The sequence below is a fragment of the Emys orbicularis genome, chromosome 4 (assembly GCF_028017835.1).
Source record: "Emys orbicularis isolate rEmyOrb1 chromosome 4, rEmyOrb1.hap1, whole genome shotgun sequence".
Classification (NCBI taxonomy): domain Eukaryota; kingdom Metazoa; phylum Chordata; order Testudines; family Emydidae; genus Emys; species Emys orbicularis.
Genome location: NC_088686.1, coordinates 156,154,030 through 156,174,766, shown reverse-complemented (window position 1 = coordinate 156,174,766; position 20,737 = coordinate 156,154,030). Strand labels below are relative to the sequence as shown.

General features: G+C 46.8%; 2 protein-coding genes and 1 pseudogene across 2 annotated transcripts in view; 2 read left to right on the top strand and 1 right to left on the bottom strand.

Moving 5' to 3' along the window:
* LOC135877972 (up-regulator of cell proliferation-like) overlaps positions 1–20,737 on the top strand; it is a 778,396-nt pseudogene that overhangs the window by 622,819 nt on the left and 134,840 nt on the right.
* Positions 1–20,737, top strand: part of LOC135877424 (olfactory receptor-like protein COR8) — a 99,793-nt gene that overhangs the window by 19,165 nt on the left and 59,891 nt on the right. The gene's annotated exons all lie outside the window — the stretch shown is intronic.
* LOC135877099 (interferon-induced very large GTPase 1-like) lies at positions 5,020–20,255 on the bottom strand. The gene is made up of 4 exons (XM_065402450.1): positions 19,973–20,255; positions 17,830–17,886; positions 16,852–16,923; positions 5,020–9,731 (listed from the first exon to the last, which is right to left on the bottom strand). Exons 1-4 carry the CDS (start codon positions 20,253–20,255, stop codon positions 5,020–5,022), a joined length of 5,124 nt encoding a protein of 1,707 aa, XP_065258522.1.

The window sequence follows — 20,737 nt, the reverse complement described above, 5'->3', positions numbered from 1 at the left end:
TTCAGGATGGGGCCAGGGATGAGGGAGGGAGGAGCTTGGTAGGAGGGATCAGTAGGAGAGGGGAGGATTTGGGGGGTCAGTTGGATGAGGGGAGCTTGGGAGGGGTGTTAATTGTGAAGGGGGTTTTGTAGGGTTCCCAGCTGTCTAATCAGAAAAACCCAAACACCCTTGCCCTGCCCCTGCCCCTGCCCCTGCCCCACCCCTTCTCTGAGACCCCATCACTGCCCTGCCCCTTCTCCGAGGCCTCGCCCCCTCTCACTCCATCCCCCTCACCCTCACTCACTTTCACCAGGATGGGGCACAGGGTGCGGGCTCTGGGTTGGGGCTGGGGGGTTCGCAGTGTGGGAGGGGGCTTTGGGCTGAGCCTGGGGAAAGGGATTAGGGTGCAGGAGGGGGCTCAGGGCTGGGAGTTGGGGTGCAGGAGGGGCTCGGGGTGCAGGATGGGGTGTGGGGTGCGGGATCTGGGAGGGAGTTTGGGTGTGAGGGGGCTCAGGGCTGGGGTTGGGGTGCAGGAAGAGGCTCGGAGTGCAGGCTTGGGTGTGGGGTGCAGGATCTGGGAAGGAGTTTGGGTGGGGGGGCTCAGGGCTGGGGTTGGGGTGCAGGAAGAGGCTCGGGGTGCGGGATCTGGCCGGGCGGCACTTACCTCGGGCAGCTCTGAGTCCCAGTCGGCGGCGAATCGGGGCTGAGACAGGCTCCCTGCCTGCCCTGGCTCTGCGCTGCTCCTGGAAGCATCCAGCACGTCTCTCCCTGCAACCCCTTGAGGGGGCAGGGGGTCTCCGCGCGCTGCCCTTGCCTGCAGGTACCTCCCCCGTGGCCAATGGGAGCTGCGGAGTTGACGCTCACGGCGGGGGCAGCACGTGGAGACCCCCTGCAAACCTCCCTGCCTAGGGGCCACAGGAAGGGACAGGCTGGCTGCTTCCGGGAGCGGTGTGGGGCCAGGGCAGCCAGGGACCTGCCTCAGCCCCACTGCGCCACCAGTCTCTTAGTGGCTGGTCTCCCGGTGTGGCTTCAGGAGCCTCCAGGAGATCGAGTCTGATTCTGGGAGACTCCCGGCCAAACCAGGAGGGTTGGCAACCCTAGTGGGGGTTAGTTGGATGAGGGAGGGGGAATTTGGGAGGTCAGTCAGTAGAGGGGAGGGGGAGTCAGTTATAGGAGGGGCTAATTTGAGAGTGGGGGAAAGAGGGGTTAAGTCAGGGGAGGGATATCAATTGGGGAGGGGAAGGGGGACAGGTGGGCAGGAGTTGGGGAGGGGGTTAGTCAGGGGAGGAAATGGGGAGTTTGGAGGGGGCTGGTGGAGGGATTTTGGGAGGGGGTCAGTGAAGAATCAGTTTGTGACCCCCACAGCCCTCACCTCATGGGCCCTGTCTGCAGTGCGCTGCTGTGTTTGTGCTGCACCGGCGTTGGGGCTCCCTGCTCACACTGGGGGGTCTGCGGGTTGGGCTGGGGCAGCCCAGGGGAGGGCAGGGCTGGTGCTACCATTAAGGCAAACTAGGCGGTTGCCTAGGGCGCCAAGATTTGGGGGCTCCAAAAAGCGGTGCCCCCAATTTTTTTACAGCGTTCCTGGGCCGCTCCACTTCTCCCACCTCCCAGGCTTGCAGCGCCAATCAGCTGTTTGGCGTCGTAAGCCTGGGAGGGGAGGAGAATTAGAGCGGGGGCGGCGTGCTCGGGGAGGAGGTGGAGCAGAGGTGAGCTGGAGTGGGGAGCTGCCGCATGGCTCCCCGGGGGTGGGGAGCTGCCATGGGGGGGGCGCCTCAGGACGGGGGGGGGAGCTGCCGCAGGGCTGGGGGGGGGGCGCGCAAGGTGGAAGTTTCGCCTAGGGCGCAAAACTTCCTTGCACCGGCCCTGGGGGAGGGACATGCCTTGTGGATCTGTGTCTATGTAAATCCTGAAAACATGGCACGGGGGCTGCTTGGCCCCGACGCTGAGAGCCCCCGCCTGGTCAGGGGAGCAGAGTCTGGTCTGACTCATTAGCGAGGGAGCAGCATCCTCAGCACAGCTCTCTGCTCCACGCTGCTGCTGTGGAGCTGCCAGGGTCTGAGGGGAGCAGCCTCCCAAATACCCCCGTGGGATAGCAGCTCCGTCCACCACAGATCCAGGAAGAAGGTTCCAAGTCCGCTTCCTTTGCTGCAGGAAAACACCACCGGGTAAGGCTGAAGGAGGAGTGGGTGAGGGCAGATAACTGCATGGACCTGGAGGGTTACCCCATAGCTCTGGATAGTTCAGATAAACTGTCCATACATTGAATTGTCTGAGGTTCCCTCATCACTAGATTCAGATGGAGTTTGGCAGTTGTGAGGATGGTTTATTATGGCATGCCATTATATGGAGTGTGTGACTATGGTAGTGTTTCCCAAAGTGTATGGCACAACTCCCCGATGAAGGCATGGGGTTAAAAGACGAGTCCTGGGGGCACATACACACATCTCAACTGTTCCCTAGTGTTCGCTTTCATTTTTTAAAAAAAGTAAGTCTAGCTGTTATGGTTGCAGAGAAACCCATCAAAATGTGACTTGAAGGTAATTGATGATGCAGTGTTGTCTGTCTGAGTCTGCAAAGACCCTGAAGTAAGAGGCTGGAGAGGTGTGAAGTGCCCCTTTCATTTCAGTGGGGACTGACTCAAATGCCAGTGATGCTGTTTTAAAAGTCAGCACTGTGAACTATTTTGCTGCTCAAAGCATGTAAGAAAGAGGAGGAAGTATATGATGAAGATCTAAAATATGGCTAGGCCTTTAACACTAGATGGCAGTATTAGTGAGTGGGGGGGAGAGGTAGTGTTTGATTTCAGTTTACTGAAGGGGGCCTCAGTTTTCAGAAGTTAAGGAAAGACTGGCTCATGATGAATCTTGTATGGGATTTTGCAGTGATAAGGCTGATTTAATATAGGATGTTGTTATATGGAGTTTGACAATTATTAATGAATTTGCATATTTTTTAAAAAAAATATTCTTTTGTAGGCATAAGGGTTTGATTTTCAAACTGAGCCTCCAGTTTCACAGCTGAAATTTTGCATCCACAATAAATTGTGGCCCACAATTTTTTCCCGCAAAATTTGTTGGTACAATTAACTGAGGAAGCAAATTTGCACCTGCTAAACTGGAGGTCAGTTGGAAAATCAGGTTAATAGTTACAGTTTATAAGAATCAGAAATATTTTTGGCCCTCTGGTGGGAAACAGGCTGGCTTATCAGCCCCACACTGCATAGTGCATGTACATCAGTTCCCCTGCCTGTTGGAATCTCCTCTTTTATAGCCTGCTCTTGTCTGTGGTCTCTGAGTGCCTTCTGCACTTGTGAAGCTGGGGGTGGGGTAAACAAAATTTTCCTCACAGTAAATTGTAGTGATCAAGTGTGTGGTTCATGCAAAATTAATCAGTTGGACCGAACCCCTATGATGCTGTTGGGAGAGCGATGAAGAAAAAGGTTGCCACTGTATTATAAGGAACATGGAATTAGGCAAGAATGCTGAAATCCATGATAAATAATGGTGAAGAGTCAACATCCTGTTGGTGTGGGAAAGGGTAATGCATTATACTAAGGGGTCTATCCATCTCTCTCAATTTAAATTATCCCTTATCCCCATGAACTGTTCCTCTTAGGATAATTTTGCTGTAAAAAGTCACATATGAACATTATAATGAATCAACATCCAGTGACTATGAAGCAATGAATTGTATTAATTTTATTTTGTTTTTTGTATAAGTTGTTTTGTCCTTATACGATGATGAATTTTCAACAGCATTAAAGCAGTATGCAAGGCTAGTTTGCTAGTAGAAATTAGTAACTGCTTCTAAAAGTATGCGTAGCACTCTGACCCCTGGATTAATCAACAGAAATATATTACAAGAAGAAAATAAAACCCTTCATGTTTGAAGTAACCAGCTTTAAGCTTTTCTTCCCTGCCCCAACACACGTTTTATCAAATTAATAATAATCACATCAATAACTTGCCATTCTTTAATGTTTTCCATTAGAGAAATGAACATTATTGAATTAAGCATCATAACCCACAGAGAGGTGGGTCAGATTCATTATCCCTTATTTTACAAAGGACAAACTGAGGCATAGGGAGGGATCGGGGAAGTGAAATTACCTAAAGTAACAGAGCAGGTCAGTGGCAGAGCTAGGCCAGAACCCAGGAATCACTATTCTCAGTACCTCTGGCCCACTAGCCCACATTCCCATCTCAGCACTAGGAAGAGAACCCACGTGTCCTAGTCTTTAGCCATCAAGACCATCCAGCCCCCGACAGATAGAGAAGAGAGAGTGAGGTGCTGCTCTGTGCCAGGAGCCCCTTCTTGTTAGACTTCTTTTAGAATCCGAGTTCTTTTCATTGGATTATTTGCAGCACTGGAACCCTGAGCTGCTCTACAAGTTACCGTCTAGATGGTGTATTCCACCCGTTACTTTTAGGAGCCTAATCATCAGGAAACATGGTAATGGGGGAAGTGAGTAGATGGCATAAGCAAAATGGAGCAAAGATGAGGAGACAGACCACAGGTGGGGGTGAACAGAGTGCATGGAATGGAGGGCAGAGATAGCACTACAAGTGAGCCATCAATGGCATGGGATTTGGTAATTTCTGATCATGGTACAGTGTCCCAATTATAACGGGGCCCAGAAATGAACATAACCCTTTATCTGGAATGACACTGTCCAGCTTTTCTAATAAAACAGATTTTGTTGGGCAAAATACGATTACACGGTATGGTGTATCCTACCCTTTGAGTTTAGCTGCCTGGGTCAGGGTATTGATACTTGAATTAGTAGGAGAGTTGATCTGTTTTGGGAGTGAATTAATTGGTTATTGGATGTCACCTTGGCTCTGGTGAAATGTATCTGTGGTTTGAGCATTCAAAAACCTAAGACTTGATTCTCTTACAATTAAAAAAAAAAGATTTTCATTCTGAAGTTATGAACGGTGCCTGATAGCTTCATAGATGAAATTACATATTTGTTTGAAGTTGGATTTTTTTCATGTCTGTTTTTAAATCAGAAGAATGTTCATTTTCCTGTCTGCATGTTTATTTCATAGTAAATGCTTCCTTTAGGCTCTCCAGAGCCTGTTCTTTGGTTATTTTTTGCCAGTCTGCTGGGAGATTGGCTGGTTTAGCACCATACTCCTTAGCAAACTGTTGATTGAACTCCTTAAAAACAAATTTCCAGTAATCAGAAGCAGTAATGCTGGGTTCTGGCTGAATGCGCCAGTGCGGGTAATATTGACGATAATCTTTATAAGGATGATCCTTCCAATCTGTGTCTGAATTTCTAAATTCAGTGTTGGAAACCACATCAGAAGAACATAGAGAATAGATAAGCTTTTCTGTTACCAGACTTCGGTATCTTCCTAGCCCTTGAGGACGATGTACTGATGCAAAATGCTCCTTATGATCCCCTCCTCCTGCTTCGCAGGGGACTTTACAGAACGGACACTGCTTCCCACAGCCAAACACTCGCTTGAAGATTTCATCCTGGGGCTTCAGTGGCAGATGGGAGAGCTTTGATTTAATTTCCAAATCTTTCAATTCAGCTAGTATTTGTTTCTGAAGATCAGGAAGGAAGGTTTGAATAAAAGTAGAAAATTGATCTGGATCTGCTGTGTTTTTAAACTGTATCCCCACCAAGCTATCCTTGGAAATGACTAGGTCCTTCTGCAGCACTTTACAAAAGTTGTTTAGAAAGGCTGATATTGTCATAACACTTTCATCTTTGGCTTTCTCCAGAGCATCCCTGACTTTCTTTATTATCGTGGATAGAATTTCTTCCTCCAGATCTTCCAAATCCTCAGCCTCTCTGTAGAAATCTAGTATGTGCCTCCATATCCAAGCTTTGACAAACTTTTCATAGTTGATAATGTATTTCACATAGTTGTTGAAGTTCCCATCTTCTAACAGCTTCTTCTGCACAGTGAACTGGAAAAAGCTCCGGCTGGCATATTCAATAGACTGTCCGCTGCTGAGAATGTCATCCACTATTTCCAGTCCGAGTCTTTTGCTAACATAATCCATTAAGGCCGGTTTGAGACACTGATCACAGAACTCCTTGGCTCTATTTTGTCGGGCATCTTTTTCCAAGTAATGGTCTCTAAATGTAGAGAAATACTGAGGTTTCAGCTTCTCCAGTCGTTGCTGAGGATCATTTTCCTTGAGAAAATCTTCATGCATCTTCTGAAATGCATGAGCGGCTTCCCCCAAAATGTGAAGTTTCAGATCAACTTCAAAGCAAACAGACGTCTGCAGTTTTTTCACTTCCTCCTGTTGAAGTTTCTCATTGATCAAATGCAACAATTCTCTGCAATAGGTTTCATCATAGTCTGCCTTGGAATAGACTCTCTCTTCAATGTAACTATTACATTGGGCCATCAAGGATTCAGCAAGTTTTTCTGTTTTCTGTGACTGTTTTTTTGTAAACCAACATTTCATAGCTGAGGTAAATGATAAGTCTAAGTATTCAGTTCTCATCGTGAAAGAGTTAATTCTATAATTCAGCAAGCTTCCTGCTTCTTGTATCTTCTGATTGACAGAACTCCCTCTGTTATCCAGGTCTTTTCTCAGATGGAACTCTATATCTTCATGAATTTCATGTTTCTGTAAACAAATGGGCGATAATTCTGAAAATGTTTCTTTCCACATTTTTTCAAATTCCATTTCCAATTCTTTATTTTCCAACTTACTTTCTTTTCTCCTGCATTGTTCTAAAAGCATGTCCACTTTCCCTTCAATTACTTTCATGTACTCAGCCTGGATATTGGCTATCTTGTGCTGGCCTTTTTTAATGTGAATGGCTTCCTTACATTTCTTAAATGAATAACTTTCCAGCTCAGTTTTCAGGCTCTTTGCACTTCTGATAAAATCTTCCCTGTACTTTTCTATCAGATGCAGATTTGCTGCCCCGCTTTCAAAATATTGTTTTAAAAGCTCCAGAATTCTCTGTTCTCCACACAGTAGTTTCTGTTGCATTTCATATTGTGACTTATCAGCTTCTAGTTCATCAGGAGAAAGATTCTGAATGGCAGTTTCTTTTTCAGTTATCCAGAGGTGCATTTCCTTGCGGAAATCCCATTCCCACTCAGAATACTTCACGGACAGCTGGTTATAGGCTTCAGCTATGAGGCTGTTTCTAAAGCTGAAGATGAAGTTCTCATGTTTGACAGCATTCCACAGACTCTTGACCCATTCAATAAACTGTGGAATGTCCTTGGGGGTTCTTTTAAGTGAACGGTTCTTTATGAATTCAAACAGATACCTCTTTAACTCATACACTTTTTCACTGTATCCCATATTCACTGGAGCCATGGGAGGGACTCCATGCCACAGCCCAGGGATGTACCAATTGTGTTTTTCCAGATCATACTCCATGATATCAGAAAATTTTATTTCCTTGTTTAGTTTTTCCATCTTTGCTGCAGCTTTGATCATTTCATTCAGCTGCTCCAGGAGGTGTTTCCTGTCCCTCATGTTTTGTTCATGTGCAGACACATCACTGACGTTCTGATGCACAAACTGGCAGTTTGGCTTATGCCCTATTTTTTCCATTCTGAGAAATGCATGGACCACAATTTGCAGAATATCTTTCATTTCGGTGGCGTTCTCCATGGCCATGTTAACAATGGTTATGTCACTCAGTCCAATCACCAGTGTGGCCAGCTCATTGTCATGTTCATAACTGTCCTCCAGCTTGGCCAGTTCAGGGGCTTTCAGGCCTTCTGTGTCTATCACCAGGATGAAGTCACAGCCCAGCTCCTGCTGAAAGTTCTCTGTGACTTTAATGAGGGACATGAAGGCTCCTCGCGTACATCGGCCACTGCTCACTGCAAACTGCAGGCCGAACATGGTGTTGAGGAGGGTGGATTTCCCAGTGCTCTGCACTCCCAGCACCGTTAGAACCAGCATTCTGGACCTTCCCCCCAGCTTGGCATGGAGCTGGGTCAGAACATCTGTCACCCACTGCAGTGGGATGTTGGAGGCATCTCCATCGATCAGCTCCATGGGAAACCCTTCCAGCATCAGGTCAGCTGCTATGCCTGGGAGACGGGTGAATTGTCTTTGTCTTTCTGCTATTTTACCTTCTTGAACTATGGAGCATTCAGCCTCATGGAACTGCCCCAACTCACGCATGAAATGCTCCACCCCTAAGGAACTGGCAGAGATTAGTTTATCCAGCATGGCTAGCGCTTGTGGGTCATCTCCTGCCATTTTACTTTTCCCTTTATATTGATCCCGTAGTTTAAAAAGATTATCTCGAGCAATGTGATCCAGGCTAAACTTCATCCATTTCAGAAAGTAATGTTTCTCCATTGAAGGCAATTGTCCTATTCCATTAATAAATTTAATCAATCCATCAGTAAGGTCACATTGATCCTGCTGTCTACGTAATTCCAACCATTTCTCTCTCAGTTGACATTTATAGTCTTCGGTGGCAGTCTCCCCTTGCCTTCTCATTCTGCACAGTTCTTTTTCCACTTTAGCCAATTCTTCCCAGAGATCCCCCTGCAGCCTCAGCATTTCCCTCTTGTACTTTGCCACATCTTTTATTTCCACAGTGATTTCTCTAGCCCACTTCCTTGCAATCTGACATTCCTTTCGGTCCTCATCTACCTGGATTCCTAGTTCACGTGCGGTCACAGCCATGGCTTCCAAATTCATTCTCTCGGGATGTGAACTCGTTATGCTTTTTATGGCAGATTTCAGTTTTTGCACAAATCCTGCATTATTTGTGGTGCTGTCTTTCTTCAGTAGCTGTGATTTGCTCAGATTCAGCACTGGAGCCAACTTATTAAGGAATTCCAATGTTTCCATGGGATTTCCATTCTTGCAATTGAGGATGAAGTAGTATTTAGTGGCTGATCCCTGCAGAGATGATAACAGTGTGTATTGCCTCTCACTGATGCTCTCAGTAACTATGAACACTGCTGAGGAGACCACTGTTAAAAAGGTAAATTGTAGCCAGTGGGACTCAATGTTTCCACGCAGATTTGTAATTGCAACGGGCTCTGGGAAAAGATCTGAATTCTCCGTCCCTCCAGGGAAATACCAGGAAATCTCGACCAGCCCATCTGCGATTTCCCGAGGGACGTTCCCAGACTCCATGTCATGATGGATGAAGAAATCGTGGTGCTGCTGAGAGGGGCTGAGAACCTCATTGAGGAGTCTGGACTTGGAGAAGCTGCAGCTCCCCAGCCGCACAAAGGAAATGGTTGGCATTGCTGTGAGCACCAGGCTCTCCTCTCTGAACCCTCTGCTCTCTGCCAGGGAGTGCGGCCTCCACTTCTTCACAATGTCCCTCATGGCCCACAGCATTAGGGTGCACCTGGGGGTGTCGAGGGCAGGTAGCAGCAGAGGGAGGGCAAACTGGCACATGGACATTTTGGACAGGATCTCCTGCTGTAGGAAACTGTCTGAGCAAAGCAGAACAGCACAGAGAACATCAAGGGGATGTAGAGAAACTCTGTTGTCAGTGTCATTAAAACTAAAAACATCTCCACTTGCAATCTGTGCCTCCTCACTGCCTCCTTCATCATCATATGCCCTATGCACAAGGCTTGTATTTCTGGGTGTCCCATTCAGAGTCATTAGTTTCCTCAGGAAATGCCAAGGTAAATCCCCTAACATCTGAGGAGTCCAGTTTTCTATACTTTCTGAGCCAATTTCCAGGACATCCCGCAGCCTGAGTTTTGTGCTTTGGTATTCCTGCAGGTTTAGCTTAGAAAGGAGTCCTTGCAAAGCTTTATTTTTCTCTGTAAAACAAAATGAAAATAGGATTCTCATGACTTTCAGAAGTTAGATATTCCCAGACAGAACATTTTTAGAGATGGAGTTAATGATGTAAAATCTTCATAATTTAAAATAAAAATTCCATTGGTGGCTAGTAATTAGGGGTTACATAAGAACATAAGAATGGCCATACTGGGTCAGACCAAAGGTCCATCTAGCCCAGTATCATGTCTACCGACAGTGGCCAATGCCAAGTGCCCCAGAGGGAGTGAACCTAACAGGTAATGATCAAGTGATCTCTCTCCTGCCATCCATCTCCACCCTCTGACAAACAGAGGCTAGGGACACCATTCCTTACCCATCCTGGCTAATAGCCATTAATGGACTTAACCTCCATGAATTTAGCCAGTTCTCTTTTAAACGCTGTTATAGTCCTAGACTTCACAACCTCCTCAGGCAAGAAGTTCCACAAATTGACTGTGCGCTGTGTGAAGAAGAACTTCCTTTTATTTGTTTTAAACCTGCGGCCCATTAATTTCATTTGGTGGCCCCTAGTTCTTGTATTATTGGAATAAGTAAATAACTTTTCCTTATCCACTTTCTCCACATCACTCATGATTTTATATACCTCTATCATATCCCCCCTTAATCTCCTCTTTTCTAGGCTGAAAAGTCCTGGCCTCTTTAATCTTTCCTCATATGGGACCCATTCCAAACCCCTAATCATTTTAGTTGCCCTTCTCTGAACCTTTTCTAGGGCCAGTATATCTTTTTTGAGATGAGGAAACCACATCTGTACACAGTATTCAAGATGTGTGCGTACCATTGATTTATATAGGGGCAATAATATATTCTCCGTCTTATTCTCTATCCCCTTTTTAATGATTCCTAACATCCTGTTTGCTTTTTCGACCGCCTCTGCACACTGCATGGACGTCTTCAGAGAACTATCCACGATGACTCCAAGTTCTTTTTCCTGATTCGTTGTAGCTAAATTAGCCCCCATCATATTGTTTGTATAGTTGGGGTTATTTTTTCCAATGTGCATTATTTTACATTTATCCACATTACATTTCATTTGCCATTTTGTTGCCCAATCACTTAGTTTTGTGAGATCTTTTTGAAGTTCTTCACAGTCTGCTTTGGTCTTAACTATCTTGAGCAGTTTAGTATCATCTGCAAACTTTGCCACCTCACTGTTTACCCCTTTCTCCAGATCATTTATGAATAAATTGAATAGGATTGGTCCTAGGACTGACCCTTGGGGAACACCACTAGTTACTCCTCTCCATTCTGAGAATTTACCATTAATTCCTACCCTTTGTTCCCTGTCTTTTAACCAGTTCTCAATCCATGAAAGGATCTTCCCTTTTATCCCATGGCAGCTTAATTTACATAAGAGCCTTTGGTGAGGGACCTTGTCAAAGGCTTTCTGGAAATCTAAGTACACTGTGTCCACTGGATCCCCCTTGTCCACATGTTTGTTGACCCCTTCAAAGAACTCTAATAGATCAGTAAGACACAATTTCCCTTTACAGAAACCATGTTGACTTTTGCCCAATAATTTATGTTCTTCTATGTACCTGACAATTTTATTCTTTACTATTGTTTCAACTAATTTGCCCGGTACTGATGTTAGACTTACCGGTCTGTAATTGCCAGGATCACCTCTAGAGACCTTTTTAAATATTGGCGTTACATTAGCTATCTTCCAGTCATTGGGTACAGAAGCTGATTTAAAGGACAGGTTACAAACCATAGTTAACAGTTCCGCAACTTCACATTTGAGTTCTTTCAGAATTCTTGGGTGAATGCCATCTGGTCCTGGTGACTTGTTAATGTTTAGTTTATCAATTAATTCCAAAACCTCCTCTCGTGACACTTCAGTCTGTGACAGTTCCTCAGATTTGTCACCTACAAAAGCCGACACAGGTTTGGGAATCTCCCTAACATCCTCAGCCATGAAGACTGAAGCAAAAAATCCATTTAGTTTCTCCACAATGACTTTATCGTCTTTAAGTGCTCCTTTTGTACCTCGATTATCCAGGGGCCCCACTCGTTGTTTAGCAGGCTTCCTGCTTCTGATGTACTTAAGAAAAGCCAAAGAGGAGTTTGAAGAACAGCTAGCCAAAAACTCAAAAGGTAATAACAAAATGTTTTTTATTACATTTTTACACTTAATTTGGCAGTGTTTATGCTCCTTTCTATTTTCCTCACTAGGATTTGACTTCCACTTTTTAAAAGATGCCTTTTTATCTCCCACTGCTTCTTTTACATGGTTGTTGAGCCACGATGGCTCTTTTTTAGTTCTTTTACTGTGTTTCTTAATTTGGGGTATACATTTCAGTTGGGCCTCTATTATGATGTCTTTAAAAAGCACCCATGCAGCTTGCAGGGATTTCACTTTAGTCACTGTACCTTTTAATTTCTGTCTAACTAACCCCCTCATTTTTGCATAGTTCCCCCTTTTGAAATTAAAGGCCACAGTGTTGGGCTGTTGAGGAGTTCTTCCTACCACAGGAATGTTAAATGTTATTATATTATGGTCACTATTTCCAAGCGGTCCTGTTATAGTTACCTCTTGGACCAGCTCCTGCACTCCACTCAGGACTAAATCGAGAGTTGCCTTTAATGAAGTTAAAGCTAATAAACTAATCTCCCTCTTCTATTTCTTTAACTAACCACAGGGGTTCTCAACCTTTTTCTTTATGAGGCCCCGCTCAACATGCTATTAAAACACCATGTCCCACCTGTCCCACAATAACTGGTTTTCTGCGTATAAAAGCTGGGGGCGGCATTCAGGGTAGCAAGCAGGGCAGTTGCCTGGGGCCCCACATCACGGGGTCCCCCACAAAGTTACATTGCTCAGGCTCCAGCTTCAGCCCTGGGTGGCAGGGCTCAGGGCTCCGGGCTTCAGCCACATGCAGTGGGAATTCAGGTTTCTGCCCTGGATCCCAGCGAGTCTAGTGCTGGCCCTGCTTGGAGGCCCCCCCCGAAACCTGCTCAAGGCCCCCTAGGGGGCCACAGACTCCTGGTTAGAACCACTGCTTTACAGTATATACTTTTCTTTTCTCCCTTCTCTCCCGCAGCCATATGAGGGAACCGTGGGGAAGGGGAGGAAGGAGAGTCTGGCAGTGCTCCCACCTTCTTTATAGCAGTACCTTAGAGCGCAGTCTCTGCAGAGAGGTTCTAGTGGGGCTGGTTGCCCTCAGCCCTTATGGGTACATGTAGACTGGAGCTGGAGGTGTAATTTCAAGCTTGAGTAGACATAGGCACGCTAGCTTTGTTTGAGTTAGTGTGCTAAAAATACAAGTGTAGCCACAGTGGCAGGGGTCGTGGGATGCCTGAGTACAATCCCATCTGAGATCCTAGGTAGGTACTCAGGCAGCTAGCCCACACCACCTCAGCTAGCGTCTACCTTTAGTGTGCGCGCTTGATCAAAGCTAGCGTGGGTATGTCTGCCGAAGCTGGACATTACACTTTGAGCTCCAGTGTAGTCAGGCCCTAAAAGAGCTCCTCTCTCCATTGAAAGTATAGAGTGGTGCTGAGGTCAGAACATGCATACGGGCTGCCTTTTCAATCCTCTTGGCACAGAATCAGAGTAATCCTAGAAAGTGAGTTGCAAAGCTCCATCCCCACCTCAGGACCAGCATGTGGTGCCCAAATTGGAGGAGGACGAGGTAGAGTGAATGAGTTATTGCATAAGGTGTCACTTTCCTGGTACGGACCTGTGACCAGGAAGCAGTAGGCCCATGACACAGTGAAGTGAGTGAGCAGTGAAAAGAGTGGCAGGGAGGCCTGTGACAGGGAGGTGGGGAGCAGGGCACCGGGATTTCTCAGCTCTTTATTTTTCCCAGGTGGGAGTAGGGCATGAGAAAGCAGAGTGGTAACTGTCTGCTCATTTTCACTAGGAGCAGAGGAATGATAGGAGTTGCAGCATTAGAAGCTACTGAGAGGAGAGGAATGTATTTATTGAAGGAGAGGAAAAGCCCCAAATTGATTAGTTGGTTAGTTGATTTTATTGGGACATCAATCCAATCAGGAAGCGAATGTGGGGACAGGGGTGCAAGGAGAAGGGGTAAAATTGTAGAGAGGTTCTCACATTGTTAACTGGGTTTTCTCTCAAGGCAGATGGGTGACCTGTGAGGCCAGAAATTAACTTGATTTTTTATCTGGTTTTTTTTTAGCGAAGGTGTCACATGGCATTGTATTTTATTGTTGGATTCTGTTTTTTGGTTTGCTGGTCTTTGCACTTACTGTTACTCCTTGGTAGGTCTGAAACTTCAGAGTCAGGTTAAGATGCAATTAGTCAGAGGAGTGTCAGTGGGGAGCCTCAGATCTGTAAGTATGCAGGGGATTTGTGGTCTGCTGTGGCAGAGAGTCCTTAATTGTATGGAGTTGGAATGGCCATCAGAGATAGACAGTGGGGGGCTAAATCATAGAATCGTAGAAGATATGGGTTGGAGGAGACCTCAGGAGGTCATCTAGTCCAACCTCCTGCTCAAAGCAGGACCAACCCCAATAGATGTATATATGTGTGTGGTATGGTAATTCACTGTTTAATGTGTGTTATCCACAAAGGGACCTAGGCGTTGCAACACTCAGCATTGCAACACATAATTTTTAGGTGCCCTGCTGCCCACTGGACTGCTCAGCCCCGAGCTAGGATCCCAGGCTCCCTTTATAATGCATGGGGAGCGTAGACACCTAGAAATGAGATTCACAGAACCAGCATGCTGAGCAGGGAGCCAAAATGAAATGCCGTTGAAAAGGATGGGGCCTAAGCCCTGCCCCTCAAAGGTAATTAGATACTTAACTCTGGGCCAGAGAGAGACGCTTGTATCTGCTCAGGATTCTCAGCTGTAAACCCCTGGACTCAGGAAGCCCAAAGCCAGGGACTGTCAGCCTGCCGCCCGGAGTGGAGTGGAGCAGAGGGGACGGAGTCCCTGCTTGCCGCTCAGCTGCTCTGCAGCAGAGGAAGGGTGCGGGGCTAGGACCAGGGAGAAGGTAGGTACTCGCTCTATGTGGGTAGCGGTGTGGGGGGGGGATCCTGTTTACCCCCTCCCCAGCTCTGCTGTGCTCACAATTTATCCCTGGCCCTCCCTTGCTCCAGGGACCAACCCTAACTCCCACCCCCTGTGCTTTTGCCCCCGGCCCCTGCCTTGCTCCAGCTGGGGACCAATCCTCCCCCCCATGCCCTCCTGTGCCCTTGCCCCTCGCCCAGAGGCAGATTTACCATAAAACACAGGGTGCCCTGGGACGGGACCCCTCAATGACAGGGGGCCCAGGGCTGGGCCCCCTAAGGGCAGAAGCTTGGTCCTGCCAGCTCCTGGGGCTCCTGCTGCAGGCTCCGCCCACCCCCACTGGCAGCTGAGCTCCCCCTCCCAGAGCGCGCCATGTCCCCACTCCTCCCCCACCCTCCCAGCACTTTTCCCGCCGCCAAACAGCTGTTTGCTGGCACTCAGGATGCTCCAAGAGGGAGGGGGAGGAGCGGGGCTGCAGCACACTCGGGGGGCGGGGACTTGGGGAAGGGGTGGGATGGGGTCAGGGCAGAGGTGGAGCAGGGGTGGGGAAGGGCCCTTGGGAAAGGGGTGGAAAGGGGCCCCCGCGCTCCCCCTACATATACCCCCCCAGCCCCACAACGCGAGCCCCGACTTATGCACCCCCTTCACACACACCCAGCCCCCTGCCCTCCCTGACACCTGCACCCCCTCACACACACCCAGCCCTGATTCCTGCTCCCCACCCCACATTCCCACCTCCACCCTGAGCACCAAACAGGAGCTGCCCCACATAAGCGCTCCACACCCCAACCCCCTGCCCCAGCTCTGAGCCCCCTCCCACATCCTAACTCCTGGCCAGACCCTGCACTCCAACCCCCAGCCTGCTCCTGCACCCTATCTCCCTTCCAGACCCTGCACCCTCAGCCCTGAGCCCCCTCCCACATCCTAACTCCTGGCCAGACCCTGCACCCCAACGTTTTTTTACATTTTTTTAATAAGCGCTCTTATCCAAAGCACTTTACAATAGTTATCTAACTTTACAAAGAGTATCTGGAAAGATCATTAAGTGATCTGCTGAGACCCTCAGCAATTTTCAAGTGGTCTGTGGAAAAATAAGTTAGACTACAAAACCAATCAAGGTACCTCACTTTATTTTCATTTTCTTCCTATTTCTTATAGGAGGACAATGAAGAACAAAAGAATGAACAACGGGGGCGGAGGGGAGATAAGCGAGAATGTTCTTTTTCTTGGCTGGGTCCCAAGGGGGGCTGAGCACAGGGCCCCACTAACTCTAAATCCACCACTGTCCTGCCATATGAAAAAGCTATATAAGATGGGGAGTGACATCATAAGGGTTCTTCACGCCTCACCCAAAAAGAGTCCTGGAAACACCCAAGGAACAAAGACTGACCTGGGGGAAGTGCAGGACCCAGGCTAAAGGGTTTTCTAGCCTGTGAAGGAAAAACCTGAGGGTTCCAAGATGTAACGCAAGTGCAGCTTGCCCCTTAAGAATCTGCGGCCTGCTTATATCATTTAGTTTGTGTGTTTAGTTTATTTGCTAGGTAATCTGCTTTGATCTGTTTGCTATCCCTTATAATCACTTAAAATCTATCTTTTGTGGTTAATAAACTTGTTTTTGCTTTATCTAAACCAGTGAGTTGGAGTGAAGTGTATGGGAATCTTAGCTCATCAGGGGCAAAAGGCTTTTGCGTATTCCTCTCCACATTGAGGGAAGGGGTGAATTTTATGAGCTTACGCTGTACAGTTCCCTGTGCAGCGCAAGACAGTAAAATTTTGGGTTTATACTCCAGAGGGGGTGCATGCCTGAGGAGTTGGGAGTTGCCCTAATTGTAGCCTTCCTATACAAGGGCTGGTCAGAGAGCCTGAATGTAACTACACCTGGATGTGTCCCTACCTGTATGTATGCTGGGGAAAGTGCAGGCTGGAGGGCTTTGCAGCTGGTCACAGGAATATAGTGTGAGAGGAAGCCCAGTGTGGTGGGTCAGGGGGGCTCAATGGTACCCCAGTTCCAGGTGGCACCCTGGGAGGGGTAAGCTGTCACAATGGGTTGGACCTGCCCTCAAAGGGCCAGCATTATCTGGCACACAATTGTAGTAACATATTAAGGAGGAGATAGTACCTTCAGCACTTTCTTTTTCTGAGAACATAGTGCCTCCTAAATTCTCGGGTTCATTCTCCATACTTGAAGATCCTAGAAAGGAAACCACATTTAAAACCTTCTCAGATCCTTAAAGACTTTTTTGATGTTCCTGTATTCTTAATAGTTATATACTCTCCTTTCAAAATGATGAAGATGCCCCAAGAAGCTTTTTCTACAGTAAAAATAAAGCCAATGAAAATTCAAACACTGTGCAGGAAATGCTAACCACAGGGAACAGGAAGTCAAAATATGGTTTGTTGTTATGTATTGTAGATGGAACGTTCTAATTCTGTAGAGAGGTTCCAGAATTATTCATTGGGTTTTCTTTCAAGAAAGATAGGTGACCTGTGAGGCCAGAAATTAACTTGATTTCTACCTTTTTCTTTTGTGAAGGTGTCACAAGGTATTACATTTTAATTGTGGATTTTGATTTTTTAATTTTGGTCTTTGCACTCGTAGTTACTCTTTATTAGGCCTGGTAAGTTAAGTTAAGTGCAGTTCGAAGAAAGTCTCAGATCTGTAACCATGCAAGAGATTTACATTCAGGCCCAATTCAGACATAGGGTCCTTAATTGGATCTCTCTGAAGGCTGTTCCAACCGTGAGCAGACTATATAAGGAGGGAGTGACTAGAGACCTGAGCACTCTGCAGCAGATATTACAGTTCTGTGTAATATCCCTAGTGAATCTTACTCACTCCACTCTGCACTCCCTGAGCCAGTCTCACTAATCAGAGGTGGAGAGCTCCAGTCAAATGAGTCTGTAGATGGCCCAGGAAGTGCTTGTAACTGCCCTGAGAATAGCCATATGGAAAGCTCTACCAAGGAACAGAGTGTGGGGGAAAACAAGCTACTCATGTCTTATTTCCACAGCCCATCCTCTCATCCTGCCCCTTTTCCCCATCCATTGGTGAGTGCTGCTGCTCCCTTCTCCCTCCACCATTCCCCTGGTGGCTCACCTTCTGTCCCCTCTTCCAGTTCTTCTCTGGTGTCTCCCTTAGAGTCCTGAAAAATAACTAGGAGAAACAGGATTACATTTAAGGAAAGAAAAGATTAGGCTCAATATCCAGAAAAACTTCCTGACAGTGAGACCTATGAAGCCATGGAATCATCTTCCTAGGGGGAAGGTTGGGAGCCCCATCACCTGGGCCATAGAAAATTAGGACTGGATAAACACTTGGCGGATAGACAGTATGCAAAAATCCTAGGCTTTTGCAAGTCTCCCTGCCAGAAAAATCCCCACCTGTTCCTGGCTGTTTTGGGGCTTAGTGATGCTTTCATTTTGTTTCTCTGTTTGAAATGTTGCTAGATGCTAACCTCATCTTTGTAACAAACCAATTGGCTGCTGGTTAAATCTTCCCTTGGGCCTTGTCTCTACTAGGAAAATTAAAAACATAGATCAGCACCAATACAGGGCAACTGGTTTTAACAACAGCGAGGGATGTTTTTTCAGTTCGCAGTCTGGTAGCGGGCAGTGTGTTGTGAGAGAAGCAGAGCCTTTGATGAAAGCTGAGCCCTGATTAGGGGGTGAGGCATCCCTGATTAGGGAGCATAGAAAGGAAGCCATGCAACCAGCCAGTGACATACGAGCAGCAACACAGAAGCCAGAAAACAGAGAAGACAACAGGGAAGTTTGAGCGGTAGTTTGCAGGAAGGTGTGTGTGGCTCTTTGTGTGTGTTGTTGTTGTTTTGACAGGTGCTTACAGAAGCAGCCATGGTAGTGACCCAAAGAGTGGAAGAGACAATGAAGATGAGTGATGTGGAAGCTGCGGGATGTATATCATTCTGAAGAGGGTACCTGAAAGCTGCTTCTTTTTTATGCCTGCTAGATTTGATGGAAGAGCTGATCCGAGGTTTGGAGATGCTGTTAGAAGCCATGGCTGAGTTTCAAAGAGGATTTGAGCAGATGATGGAAAGAAGGCGAGAGGAAACTGAAGAGAAAACTCAAGACTTGATGCAAGCTAAACTGAAGAACTGTGAGGGTAGGCTGCTGGATGAGGAGAGTGGCCAGTGGAAGCATGTGACTATGAAAACAAGGCAGAGGAAAAGACTGACTAGTGAACAAGAAATAGAGCTGTGGAACAGGTTTGCTGAGCTGGATATAGGGGAGCGTCAGGCAGTAACAGAAGATGGTTGGGCAAGGAGAAAGAGAAGAGTAGCTACTCACCCACAAGAAGAGGAGAAGAGTCAATGGAGGAAGCCAGAGTTCAGAGCACCAGGAGGAAAGAAGATGACTTGCCAAAGATTGCAAGTGAGAACAGAAGGCAGGGAGACTTGCAGCCAGAGGGAACACAAGGGGAAAGGCTGGAGAATTGAACCAACACCAGGAAGAGGCAGGTCTATATGACTGGGAACTTCCTACTAAGAAGAATAGACAGGCCTGTCACCGGAGTTGATCCAGAGAACAGAAGGCTGTGCTGTCTGACGGGAGCTAAGATATGGGATGTGGACCCGAGGCTGACGTGGATCCTAATCGGAACAGGAAAGAATCCATAAAAACATAAGAACTTAAGAACGGCCATACTGGGTCAGACCAAAGGTCCATCTAGCCCAGTGCCCTGCCTTCCGACAGCGGCCAGTGCCAGGTGCCCCAGAGGGAATGAACAAAACAGGTCATCATCAAGTGATCCATCCCCTGTCGCCCATTCCCAGCTTCTGGCAAACAGACGCTAGGGACACCATCCCTGCCCAACCTGGCTAATAGCCATTGATGGACCTATCCTCCATGAATTTGTCTAGTTCTTTTTTGAACCCTGTTATGGTCTTGGCCTTCACAACATCCTCTGGAAAGCAGTTCCACAGGTTGACTGTGCATTGTGTGAAGAAATACTTCCTTTTGTTTGTTTTAAACCTACTGCCTATTAATTTCATTTGGTGACCCCTAGTTCTTGTGTTATGAGAAGTAGTAAAGAACACTTCCTTGTCTACTTTTTCTACACCAGTCATGATTTTATAGCCCTCAATCATATCTCCCCTTAGCCATCTCTTTTCCAAGCTGAAAAGTCCCAGTCTTATTAATCTCTCCTCATAAAGATTATGGCTATTACCTCTTTTTTGTTGTTGTTGTTTTTTAAAAATAAAACAGAAAGGGATTTGACTTACCATGGCCAGAAGGTTGTAAATCCTGATTGATGCCAGGAAAGAGGATTTCTAAACACTCCAGAAATTGCTGGCAGGTTGACTCCCCTTTTTTCTGTATGTGAATTAACAACTTCCTGATTTTGATCACTATGTCCTCTTTTTGATAGAAGCTGTTGTACTCCTCCTCTGTGATGATGGACTGGGCAAGTAACTCATCCAAGATGTTATCAGGGTCTCTTTGAATAATTTGTATCAGCTCTTTGCGTTTGGTGCATAGAATCCTGTATTTGTCACCAGTGGCCATTATCACTGAATCACAGGATCCGCAGTGATTTGCTTTTAAAAGACAGAAGACACAGGATTTGTGAAGCTGCTAGAGGCAGCTTCAGTTTAGCGAGTAACACTCTAGGAAAGTGCCTTGTCCGTTATCATGAGATTGGCCATTTCAACAATTTGAGAGACGGACTCACCAGACTCCCCTCTTTCCTGTTGAAAATGGAATAGTTCTGTAATAACTACTGGAAATTAGCTATAGCAGTGCACTGGGGTTCATGAAAACTGGGTGTTAGTTCCCATGCGGTTGAGACAGGGCCAACTCCAATAATGCTGCCAAAACTGAACTGCAGCTCTGGATCATTCACACCTTCCTGGCTCACTGCTTCAAAGCTGCTGCGGCTCTGTCCCTCCTTTTACCCATCTTTTTACCCGTGTTTTGCTAGTTAGATACCAGCATGTCCTGATGGGAGTGGGGACAAGGCTGCTGAGACAGCTGTTCCTTTTCTAAGC

What these genes read in the sequence shown, in the direction of transcription:
- LOC135877099 (XM_065402450.1), bottom strand. Translation starts at nt 20,255, where the DNA reads ATGGCCACTGGTGACAAATACAGGATTCTATGCACCAAACGCAAAGAG. An exon ending in TTTACAACCTTCTGGCCATG is followed by an intron (nt 17,887 to 19,972) that starts GTAAGTCAAATC and finishes TGTTTCTCCTAG; the next exon opens with TTATTTTTCAGGACTCTAAG. An exon ending in ACTGGAAGAGGGGACAGAAG is followed by an intron (nt 16,924 to 17,829) that starts GTGAGCCACCAG and finishes TTTCCTTTCTAG; the next exon opens with GATCTTCAAGTATGGAGAAT.